Source organism: Schistocerca gregaria, chromosome 4, assembly GCF_023897955.1.
Source record: "Schistocerca gregaria isolate iqSchGreg1 chromosome 4, iqSchGreg1.2, whole genome shotgun sequence".
Lineage (NCBI taxonomy): Eukaryota > Metazoa > Arthropoda > Insecta > Orthoptera > Acrididae > Schistocerca > Schistocerca gregaria.
In genome coordinates this window covers 446,248,842-446,262,121 of record NC_064923.1, presented here as the reverse complement: position 1 = coordinate 446,262,121, position 13,280 = coordinate 446,248,842, and the positions used below count along the sequence as shown (strand labels likewise).

The following is a 13,280-nucleotide window of genomic DNA, read 5'->3' as shown; positions in this document are numbered from 1 at the left end:
CCGTCTTACCGTAACATAGACCACTCTATATTACAGGACCACAACATTATCTTGTTTTTGGATAGGCTCTGAGCACTATGGGATTTAACTGCTGAGGTCATCAGTCCCCTAGAACTTAGAACTAACCTAAGTACAACATACGCGTCCATGCCCGAGGCAGGATTCGAATCTGCGACCGTAGCGATCGCGCGGCTCCAGATTGTAGCGCCTAGAGACGCACTGCCACTCCGGCTGGCCCGTGCAATTTGTATAACAATCACTAGTTGGTAAGACTGTGGAGAAGCCGACTACCTGCTTTTAGAGAATAACACACTTATCCTTAATAACAACACAATTTAGCAACACTGCAAGAAATTTTATTTTTTAAAACTTACAGCGTTAAGAAATTACGTTATTAACATCAGGAATAAAACAGAAAAAAAGAAAAAAAAGCACGGCAGAAAAACCAAAGCTGTCGTAAAGTCAAGCTCAAGCGAGCTGATTGTTAAATGCCCTTAAGCAATTAAGAGCAATAGTAAAATTAATTTTATATTCCGCTTCAAGTACGTTCTAAACCAAATTCAGTCACGATAGATAACTTCTGCATATTGGCAACAATTCAAAATTTACAGTGAACTACGTGACTCCCTGCCAGTCGCTTACCACGAGCGTAACTGCTGCAGTAACATCAGATAAACTTGCTTTGAGCGGCAGGCCGGCGCGGCCCTCAAAACGACAGTTATTACTGGCCAGACAAACAGTGACCAGTGTTAGAACGATAAAACACACAAGTAAAGTCAGATTTATAATATACAGTGTCAAACTCTATAGAATTTCAATGGAAAATCCGAAGTAGTATATGTAAGTCTCATTAACTCGACCAAGGAGAAAATAGTGCTGTATTGCTCTCAGGACAGCCGAACTGCAATTTTTTTATTGTTTTGTATAGCAACTCACCCAATCGATATTGAATCAGTGATTATTCCGTTGAGGGCAGCTACAAATGTCTGACGTGCTGAACAATATACAGGGTGATTCAGAAATGCATGTAAATATTTTAAGGGTGTATTTGTGAGGTAAATATAAGACAAAAATGTTCTATAAATGTTTTTCCATAAACGTTTAATTCCAGAGTTATCGTTAAATTACGAAAGTCATGTCCGTATCAAAACGACGTCAGTGCAAGCAGCAGGATGCCATATTCTGGTACGTAATGCACATACGTATCTCCCAACAGTTGATTCGAAACTGCATGAATAGTGTTTGTTTGTGTTTGCAATTGCTGTTTACTCCTACTGTACAGAAGATGGCGCTGATGTTGTTGGTAACGGAAACGTACTTCCTGTCGTTCATTCATCGTCGGAAGGCTACAGGTTTCGTGCACATGATGTACTCAAACAGTGAGTATGCTGATATGCACCTTGTGTATGGTGCAGCAGATGGAAACGCACTTGCAGCAAGACGAAGGTACAGTGAGCTGTTTCCAAGACGACGGTTACCAAGTCATCAGACGTTTGTATCTGTGGACAGACGTATGCGGGAGTATGGCATTCGTCCTGGGCCACATTCAGGTCGACCACTTGAGCATGCAGTGAACGTCGAGGAACATGTTTTGGACCTGGTAGACCAAGATCCAGCCATCAGTACGAGACAAATTAGTGCAGCTGTACGACTTCCACAATCTACTGTATGGCGGCTGCTTCGGAGACAACAGTTGCATCCATTTCACCTGCACAAAGTGCACGAATTGACACCTGCAGACTGTCCTCGCCGTCAGCAATTCTGCCAGTGGTTACAAGAGCGTCATTTGAATGATCCAATGTTCATTCGGCGGATATTATTCACAGATGAGGCCATGTTTACTCGTGCGGGTGTAATCAATTCGCATAATATGCACCAGTGGGCTGTCGAGAATCCTGGCGCGAGAATTGTGCGTGGAATATCAACATCAATTCTCCATAAACATTTGGTGTGGTATTGTGGGGAATGACTTACTCGGACCTCATGTTCTACCTCCAAGGCTGACTGGGCACGCTTACCGCGAATTTTTGGAGGGGGAATTGCCTGGATTGTTACAGGATGTCCCTCTTGCAACACGAGCCACCTTGTGGTTTATGCACGATGGTGCTCCTGCCTATTACAGCCGCAACGTAAGGGCGTACCTCAATGATGCGTATCCACATCGATGGATTGCTTGGCCAGCCAGATCACCTGACCTGAACCCTTTAGACTTTTATTTATGGGGCCGACTAAAGACATTGGTGTATTCTTCTGCAGTACCGAACAGAGAAGTGCTACAACAAAGAATTGAAGGTGGTTGTGAAATTATTCATGGAGAGTTGAACGGACTGTGTAATGTGCAGAGATCATTGCGGCGACGAGCACGGGTCTGTCTGCAAGTTCAGGGACAGCATTTTGAACATGCATTGCATTAAGATTTGTGCAAATACAGTACAGTACAGTCTGTAAATTCTTCACGTATTTTCCTTAGTTATTTTGCATTGATTTAGTTCAATCAACAGGAACTAAAGTAATACAGTATTCGCGAGGAATTGTTTCAGTTTGTTACGTCACGTTTATTTACCAGTTTGCGTTTTTAGTCCAAATGCACTGTAATTAAACTGTGAACTCTGGGAAGTAAATACTTTACGTTGTATTGAATGTATTATAATGTTTTGTTCATAACTCTGTAATAAGCCAAGTATAGCAAAAATTGTATAGAACATTTTTGTCTTATATTTACCTCACAAATACACCCTTAAAATATTTACATGCATTTTTGAATCACCCTGTATATCAGCCTCGTTAATCACCTTCGACAACATAGGGAGCATAAAATTCAAAAACTGCTAACCACGCAATCTTTTTCCGGCGACATTTATTCCACTTTCGTTACAGAGGTTGACCAACATTTCTGAGTCCAGGCTGCCTTCCTTTCTGAGACATAATTCCATATAACCTGTGTCACTTGAAATTCAATATGTGTAAATCCAAGTCCACCGTGCGGTCTCCCACACAATCACCATCCTAGCGGCCTCTCGGTGTCGTGACCAGCCAGCAGCCACGAGGAAAACTGTCCACAGTCACTGCAGTCAGCAACTTCCTTCTCTTTGCCGGCGGAACAGCTTAAGTCACCATCACCGACCATGCGCCATCTCTGTCGGCTTGAGAAGTCATACAATTCTCTAAACAAAGATAGGCGAGCGAAATAAACATCGATAGGCGCACTCGCACGGGCTATAAACAGCAATATATTCTGATCATATATTCCTAACATGCGTAAAATTTGTGTGTATATATTTCAAACCCCCCAAGAACCATGGACCTTGCCGTTGGTGGGGAGGCTTGCGAGCCTCAGCGATACAGATAGCCGTATCGTAGGTGCAACCACAACGGAGGGGTATCTGTTGAGAGGCCAGACAAACGTCTGGTTCCTGAAGAGGGGCAGCAGCCTTTTCAGTAGTTGCAGGGTCAACAGTCTGGATGATTGACTGATCTGGCCTTGTAACACTAACCAAAACAGGGTTGCTATGCTGGTACTGCGAACGGCGGAAAACAAGGGGAAACTACGGCCGTAATTTTTCCCGAGGGCATGCAGCTTGACTTTATGATTAAATGATGATGGCGTCCTCTTGGGTAAAATATTCCGGAGGTAAAATAGTCCCACATTCGGATCTCCGGGCGGGGACTACTCAAGAGGACGTCGTTATGAGGAGAAAGAAAACTGGCGTTCTACGGATCGGAGCGTTGAATGTGAGATCCCTTAATCGGGCAGGTAGGTTAGAAAATTTAAAAAGGGAAATGGATAGGTTAAAGTTAGATGTAGTGGGAATTAGTGAAGTTCGGTGGCAGGAGGAACAAGACTTTTGGTCAGGTGAATACAGGGTTATAAATACAAAATCAAATAGGGGTAATGCAGGAGTCGGTTTAATAATGAATAAAAAAATAGGAGTGCTGGTAAGCTACTAGAAACAGCACAGTGAGCGCATTATAGTGGCCAATAGAGACACGAAGCCCATGCCTACTACAGTAGTACAAGTTTATATGCCAACTAGCTCTGCAGATGACGAAGAAATTGAAGAAATGAAATATAAGAAATTATTCAGATAGTGAAGAGAGACGAAAATTTAATGGTCATGGGTGACTGGAATTCGGTAGTAGGAAAAGGGAGAAAAGGAAACGTAATAGGTGAATATGGAAGATGTAGAGTGTTAATAATGTTTGTTTTCTTTAGAAATATTTAAAGTGTAATCATATGAAATATTCGTGTACACTACTTTTGAGCAAGCACTCGTACGTTACAACCGATGCGGAACCGCTTGTTCTCAACCCTTCATATGATCCTACAGCAATATCGCTATCATATTATCAGAAATAACTAAATTTCTCCACACCACAGACGTACCTATTCAACTCGAGTGTGACTGCCAGTTATGTCATATATTTTAAATGCAGGTAGTATTTAAGGATCAAGGAGATAAGCTCAGTAGAACTGATATGGCATAAACAAAGGGAGATAACAACAGAAATTGAGGCTGTCACTAAATTCTGTAACCATTCCGAGTAAAATTTCTTTACTCCACGCACCTTAATTCCTGTCGTGTAGTAATATTTTATGTTTATGAATGCTATACACCAATTGGAAGATTGTACGGCCTGTTAGCCTGTTATTTTCTTGCTTAACTATTTTCAGTTTGAAAGAAAATAACTGACTGTCTTTCTGAAAGACTACATCATACTGGTGAACAACTTTGAAAATTATAGTAACTCCGAAAGATGTTGAAAAACTCGAAAAATAAACATTTTTCTGATACTCCTACTACAACAATACACAGGTGCAGCATCGAAGTCAGGCCAAGTGTTCAGTGGCACACTGCGGTTTGAGAGCATCCTCCTTGCGTAGTTATTTCCGTTAGCAGATGTAATGCTTATTGCCTGCTTAACTGACATTTTCACTTGATTTGTTGAAATTTAGGTTAAATTAAGATACATTGTTTTTAGTGACACCTCATGGTTGTTAACTGGTCCTACTATTCTGATAAAGGTTTTTGTAATCATTCAGTGCGACTGAAAGATTAATCCCAACAACAGAGCATGGATCTCACGTTGTTCCTACCCCGCTCTCATTACTATTTTGAAATTCATGTCATATACCGTCACAATACTATTATTGTTATTATGACCATTGTACTTTTAATGACTTCACTTATTATTTACTTGCTGCAGTATTTACTTATTGTCCTGATACATTTCTTCATGGGGATGCCGATGTTACCTGAAGCAAATTCTGACTTAAGTAAAGAAATGATAATATCCTTATAAGCTATCAATGGATTGACGATTAATAGTTAATGTTTTTATATTCATGTGGATGAGTTATTCTATCATGGACTGGCGGAAAATTCATTAGTATTACTTTGCTTTTAGGTAACATAAGAATACACAAACAAACTGTAGAGGTTTCGTTTCATTTCTTTTATTTTACTTTGGTAATGTGGAGAACGTATGACAAGTCAAGGAAAAGAAGTTCAGTTTCCTGGAACACCTTGAACTCAGTGGTATTTTTGGCGATAGAAGAGTAACAGACGAAGTTTATACATTTCTGTACAAGATTTTTCAAACAGAGATTATTATAACGCGCCTCTGTATGTGTGTATGTGTGTGTGTGTGTGTGTGTGTGTGTGTGTGTGTGTGTGTGTACCTATACGAATCTAAATCTTCATTCAATGTACTCGTAAATGATAAAGTGAGACACTGTTTTACTGGTAACCATGTACCTATAAAGCATCTCACTTTTATGAAACTGTTGACACGTTACGAAACATTCTGCACCGTGATTAACAGAACTCGTAACAAAACAACCAGTGTTTATATTATGCAGACTGGACACTTAGCAGTGCAGTTCGCTTCTGCGTCGTACCGTGTCGCCTTCTGTGCTGTCGTACGGCGGGAAGGAGCCAGGAATATCCACTATCTCCGCCAGCCGGCGACTGCCTTTGTCACGTGACCCGCCTGCCACTCTGAATCAATGTCTTCCGTGCGTCGCGACGCAGTGAACAAAATACTGTGCTGCCGTTTACGACGCCCTTCCTGTTCATTTCTCGTCCAGTTCGATGGTGCTGAGGTGCAAACTTCTAGAGTGAAAGCCCAGCAGGCAAACACACGGCGCACGTGCCACAGTTTACCAACAGAAATGATACCTTTCTTGTATGGAACATAATCAAGTTACACGCGAGTTAGTTTGGTTAACCTATAATATGTGGTCGAGTTTAGTTAGCCAACAGTTGCTTCAGAACTATTATTTATCACGTACATAGTAAATAGGTTAAATCGTAGATCTGCGGGTTTCATTTGTCTCATTTTTAGCAATGCTTCTTGTGTTTGATTATGTCTGTCTCTTCAGGTGGGAGAAGAATGCGACGCGGTGTTTGGAGGCTGCATAGCGAATGCTGATTGTGTCTTCCCTGTTTATTTACAGAGTCGAATTCTTGAGGATGCGTCCATTATGTGCAACTCCTGGTCTCCACGGCATAATGTACGTTACAATCCGATTAAGTTTTGCCGCATGTTTCTAAACATCGATTTTCTTACATTTTTAATGCTTGAAAACTTTTTATCTGCTTTGCTTATAAGATGCATGCAAAAGCTACATTTTTTCTGTTTTTACTTTCAAATAAATGATAAATACGTGTAATTTATCACATTTAAAGCCAAGATGGCTTGATGTGAAATAGTTTATTTCATGGCCAGTTTCGACAGTAATTAGCTGACACCCTCAGTTTCTCAAGATACGGATAGAATAACGTTAATGTAGTAATCCGCATGGTCGTCCAACTGGTGAACAACAGCTATAGACAAGGAACCATGAGTAATACTATGAATAATACCATGAATAATAAAAATTACATACCTGCCAGAAATAGTTACACATACTGAGAACATGCTCCAATTTCAATGATACAGCTGTACGCTGGTTTGTCAGATCTATAAGATGAAGCGTCGACGACTCAGGAAGACTGAACCGTGCGCTTTGGATCCCATGTTAAGTGGTTTCAAGGTCGGTCACCAGGCGTCGTCACCCCAATAACGCAACGACGTGTTCGTGATTATTTCGCACACTGTAGTAACCAACTATTTACACCAAATTTTTTTTTGAACCATGTTACATACAAAAACTAGAAAGAAACGTAGTTGCAACTGGACAATGAAATCTGACATGGCTCACAGAACAGAAAAGTACATAACCAGCCATCTTTAATGATGTACCTGTTTCTGCTCCTGTGCTCCTTATTGGTGCTATGGATATTTAATTTAGAAAGTTTTATATATCTGACAAACCAATATGGAGCTGTATTTTTGTAATCATGTTCTCAGTATGTCGACGTGACTGCCATGTAATTGATATGTGTCCTTGTCTTGTACTCTCATGCACATTACTATATTAAATTAATTGTAACCGTACGTCTGGGAATCTGAGGATGATAGTTAGCTACTGTCGAAACCGGTCATGAAATAAACTATTTCACAGCATTGTTTTCTTCTAGTATTATAAATTACAGCGTTAGGTTACCCCGTAAACATTTGTAAATATTTGTCATATTAGATACATTTAACAACATCTACAGCTTTCCGAAATTATTTCAAAAAAGAAAAAAAACATACACACGCTAGAAGATGGCACTAGCAGTTCCAAAACGAGGGACATAATCTCCATAGCCTGCAATGCTGGTTGCAGAAGTACCACTTTAGAAAATATTGTCAGTTGAGTGCACTGAAATGCACTGCATACTCTTTTACATCATGTCGTCGCGGCTTCAATTGTACGTTATCATCACTTCTTTGCTCTGCACAGCCTAACTGTCGCTACAAATTATAATCCAAATAAGGAGATTTCAAGGCTACGAAGCATTACTTCGACTGTCAAGGCAAAACAATGGTGTTTACCACGAAAAAGATTTCTTTTCCAAATACGTCGTAATTTTATTTCACTAGGTGTACATTTATAGTCTAAGATTTGTTAAATAGCTGTTGAGCAGAATTGTATCACTCGTGAATTCGTGTGAAATTTTTCTACTTATTCAACTCAACAATGTACAAGGTGGTCAGAAGCAGTCTACAAAGACTGTAAGGATGTTTCAGGGGATGTTATGATGAGAAATAGATATTATCATAACAGTTTGATACATTGTGCCGTTCCCGAGTCATTTAGCATTGAAGCTATAAAATCATGTCGTCGCGCGAGCTAATTGAAGCAGCCTGCCAGAGACAATATCGCCAAACTTGTTCTTCGTTTGGTGTCCTAAAATCGGACAAAAGTAGCTCTCTCATGCCTATCTTAAATCTGTCACTTCCGATAAACTCATATTTTAACTGATAATGAGCATTTGAACAAGTGATAACGCACGGTCAGACATATCATCTGTGCGGTACCGCTCTTTACCGTTTGCAAGTGTTTGAAACTGCGGGCTCGGCGACCTGATAACTCTGAAACGGCTAAACGCATCGAATTTTGTTAATAACACTTATTTCTCAGGACAACCTCCCCTGCAGCACCCTCACAAGCTTTCAACACTGTTTTTGGTCACCCTGTATATAAGCTTACTGTGAAATTGGAGAAATATTATTATTCATCTAAGCACTTGTCAATGCTTACTTGGCTACAATAACGAAGGTGCATGAACTGTAGATTTAGTTTCCCAGCAATTATAACACTATATAAGTTATTTATATAAAATAAGCATGTCGTAATCTGCAGATTTACATTCGTGAAGAAACAGCGTGGCATGTTCTTTATAACGTAGTCAATCCATTTTCCAAAGAACAGAGACTACAGTGGGAATCAAGATTACCCAGAATCTACACAATATGATCCTTTACAGAGCTATAAATTTTGCTTTAAGGCTGAAGAGAGATTATTTTTCCTTGTCCAGGCTTCTATTCGACCGATTGACTCCGCTGTCAAAATGAATAATTATCAATTTCAGAGCTGTTGGAACGTTGAAAGGTCGTAATATGTACTTCACTTGTTACATTATGACTACTACTGGCGCTGAAGGCAGCAAAGAAAGAGCGCCAGTTCTCCACTTAGCTTAACATATTCAAAGTGCATTGGAAAAGAGATGATTCAATTTTTAAAAACTATTCGAAGAAGCAGGTTTTCTTACATCAACGATAATCTTGACTAATCAAGTTGCTGTTTGTTAATGGTATCTGGCTTACAAAACACTAATCATGTATACATATCCTTTAAACTGACTCATTCCATATCATTTCGATAAAAGAATCGTTCAAATAATCTATGGAACATGTAACTAACTAACTGAGTAGTTTAGCGTCCATATGCTTCCACCTGCCCAGGTTGGAATGCCTTATTCCATCAGTTTTTATAGCATCCTATTACTACTTAATTATATCCTAAGATGCAAGTCAGCGATGCGAGACAGAATATTTTTATTGATAAGACCCTTGTTATCAAACCATAATAAAAATGAAATGTCTGTGCAGTTTTAGTTTTCTATCGTTAATTAACTAATACAGAGTGCCACCGTCGTAAAGTCTTTTTGAAAAGTTTGCTGAACAGTTCTGAGCTCCATCTGCCGTATTAAAACAGTGAAAGGCACTTCACTAAATTATATTCCACTGTTAAATGTAGTTACGCAAGAACGATTGAAGTAAGTGCTACGGAAAACAGAGAACATCTTCCCCGTCGAAAACATGGTGAAACTATGCCTTCAAAGCCCTTTGAGAGACCTAAATATGAACTAGTTTAGCCACTACATAATAATGTCAAGATGGTGACGTGAATGTGTTCCTACTGCTGGGAGAGGTCGGCGAAACATTCGTGTTATACATTCAGACTGCCCTGCGTAACGCGGAGAGCAGTGAATCAAAGTTGTTGGTAGTACATCTGCCTGCAAAGTGCATAGGCGGTATAAAAGGGGAGAATGTACTACCGACTTTACAGGGGAATAATACAGAAGTTTGATGTGATCTTGTTGCTAATACGGAACTCATTGGTAGACGATATACGACGGTTCGTTCACCTACAGCACATTGCTTGAATTATGAACTTTCACTAAGGCAACTAAACTTGCCATCATTTCCCAGCTATGACACACTAGAGTGAAGAACACACGTAGGTCGTGAGAGTCGTTACCTGGCTTATCTAGGTGATGTGGCACAAGCCCTGTTGACTATATTTTAGATATAGTCAAGAGGTCCATGCGTGTCTTGGAATGTGCTGCGGCAAATCTACTGGAGGTTATAAGGAATTTCACTACTGGAACCGCAGCGCGATGTTCCTCTGTGTATATTTGTATGTTAGTGACAACTTAACGTATGCTAATTCACATTTATTCGTCCAACTGCGCAGTAAAATTCAATTAATACAAACACGTCCACTCTCTAGTAACCTGTTCTGGAAGCACTTTTTTCAGTGTGCTGAAAAAACTCATGGAGATAGGAATGTCATGATCGTTCTCCGGACTTAAGTTATGGTAAAAACAGTATTTCATTTAGTGCTCTTAATTCCTTTAAATCTGTTTTCAGTTTTGGCACAACACACAATCCTCGCGAAATTCCACTTACAGTTCGCTATATTCCAAAATTATTTTCGTAGCTATCAGCTCTATCACACTTCCCGGTCCAGTGCTTTCAACATGTTAAAACAATTATTAGATTTAGTTCCACTGTGGATCAACGTCAGCACTCGGTTTCTGCAGTATATTTTGAAAACTTAATAAACAACGGAATAATGTAGATAGAGAGGTAAAAATTGACACACATGCTTAGAATGACAAGGGAGTTTATTAGAACAAAAAAGTTCACAAAATGACCCGCAGATGGCGCTGGACAGCAGACTTGTACCGTGACGGGTGAGAGGCACGCCGGTATGTTACAGAATCCCATCTTCCGCAGCCTTGCTGATAATCACCTGCTGGAACGTACGATGTTTATGCAGGATGGCGCTCCACCCCATCTTGCTAGACGCGTGAAAGATCTCTTACGCGCGTCGTTTGGTGATGATCGTGTGATCAGTCGCCTCCCAGGTCCCCAGACCTCAGTCCGTGCGATTATTGGCTTTGGAGTTACCTGAAGTCGCAAGTGTATCGTGATCGACCGACATCTCTAGGGATGCTGAAAGACAACACCCGACGCCAATGCCTCACCGTAACTCCGGACATGCTTTACAGTGCTGTTCACAACATTATTCCTCGACTACAGGAATGATGGTGGACATATTGAGAATTTCCTGTAAAGAACATCATCTTTGCTTTGTCTTAATTTGTTATGCTAATTATTGCTATTCTGGTCAGATGAAGCGCTATTTGTCGGGCATTTTTGAACATTTGCATTTTTCTGGTTCTAATAAAACCCCATGTCATTCCAAGACTGTGTGTCAATTTGTACCTCTCTATCTACATTATTCAGTGATTTATTCAGTTTTAAAACTTATACTGACATTTCATCACCCGGTATTTCGTTACCCTGTGATCCACATTCCTTCCAAATCATTTTTTCTCTCCCTAGTCCGAGAAACAACAGTCACGTCCACGCAATTGGCTCCTCTTCTATTTATTTATTTTTCTGGTATAGTAGGTGCTTATATTCATTTAACTAGTTATTGTCGGAGCTACATTGACGCATGTAACTATGCTATGGCCAATAGTACGATTTTTCCTTTGTCCTACAGCATGTTTGTAATATTCCTACGAGGCACGATTCATTATTAAGCGCCGACTGCATATAACGAGTGATTGGCTCTAATGATTGGATCGTACATTTATATTCCCGCTAACTGGTGTATTGGGAATTTAGCCTCAATATTACTATCGGCAGATTTTTAATAGAAATATGGAGACAAGATAGAGCTGTTCCAAGGTGTTTTTGCGAAAATATCTCACAACACAACTGGCGACAATGCAAGGGATGTGTTTGCAGAATTCTCGATTGAATCTAAAACAACCCAAACTTCTCGAATAAGAGAAACATATTTACAAGTACAGCAGTTAGACAAAAATATGGAAATACCGCGAGAAATGCAAATTTGACCATAAATGCAGATGCTAGTCAAGCCTGCAGGTCGCACCGCTGTATTTTACCATGAACAGCATCCGTGCAATGTCCTAAATACTTGCAAGAGTTATCCGTGGTCAGAACAGTGTTGTGTATAGTTGTGAGTACGTTATGACGGAGATAAGTCAGTTGGAACTGTGGGAAATTGTTGGTGCTCTCATAGTGGTGACCGAAGTGTTTGGTGTTTCAAGTGGCACCATACCAAAGATTTATACCTCCTGCGGAAAAAAAATATCATCCTCTAAGTCTCAACGCAGTCGAAAGTATGCGTCGAGTGATTGTGACAGACAGTCACAGAATATGATTATGTCGAAAAATAAGAGGACGACAGCTGTAAAAATCACTGTAGAACTGGATGTCGCTTTCGTGCCTGTCAGCACCAAAACACCACGAAGTGAGGTCCATAAGTAGGAAACTGGAGGACGATCTGGAATTCCAAAACTAATCATCAGCGGTGCAAAGCCAGTAACAGGAAAACGTGGTGTCGAAGAAACAAAACGTGGAGTACGGAGCAATGTCATTTGGTTTGACGAATCTTGCTTCACACTGTTTGCAACATCTGGAGAAGTTTACGTCCCACCCAACAGTGGAACACAGTGGGGGTTCGGTGATGGTTTGGGGAGCCATATCGTGGTACTCTATGGGCCTATGTTTGCTGTGTAAGGTCGCATTACTGCCAACGATTACCTGACCATTTTGATTGATCAGCTCCAGTCCATGGTGGAATGTTTATTCTTCGATGGAGATGCTGTGTTCCAAGACTACAAGACTCCTGTTGACAAAGTTCGCATCTTCTAGAACTAGTTTTCCGAGCGCGAAGATGGACTGACGCAATACCCCTGGTCACAACGGCCACCAGGTCTTAATATTATTGAGCCATTGTGTTCTGCTTTGGAAGAACGGTGAGTGACCACCTCCGTCACCGTTACCTGAACATGCCATCATTTAGCAGAAATAATTGTATAACAGTCCCTTGAAAACCGTACAGGAGCTGTATTTATCGATTCCGAGATAGCTGGTAGTTCTTTTGAATAGCCACGGTTTTCCTACGCCTTGTTAACCATGGTGATGTGTTGTGTTTTTGGTGTTTTCATATTTTTCTCTAAGCCTGTAATTATAAATAAATCCTTGAAGGCTAAGAAAGATATGATCTGTTTCAGACGGAGCTTTTTGTGATGCTCCACCATGACAATGCTCCCTGCCATACTGCCATTTTCGATCAACTA

The 13,280-nt window shown here is 40.4% G+C and overlaps 1 protein-coding gene across 1 annotated transcript in view; it reads left to right on the top strand.

The window, feature by feature from the left end:
• The window catches only part of LOC126267364 (inhibitory POU protein), a 449,384-nt gene that overhangs the window by 298,790 nt on the left and 137,314 nt on the right, over window positions 1-13,280 (top strand). The window contains exon 3 of the mRNA XM_049972505.1: window positions 6,458-6,514. Coding sequence (XP_049828462.1) covers window positions 6,458-6,514 — 57 coding nt within the window. The remainder of the gene's footprint in view (window positions 1-6,457; window positions 6,515-13,280) is intronic.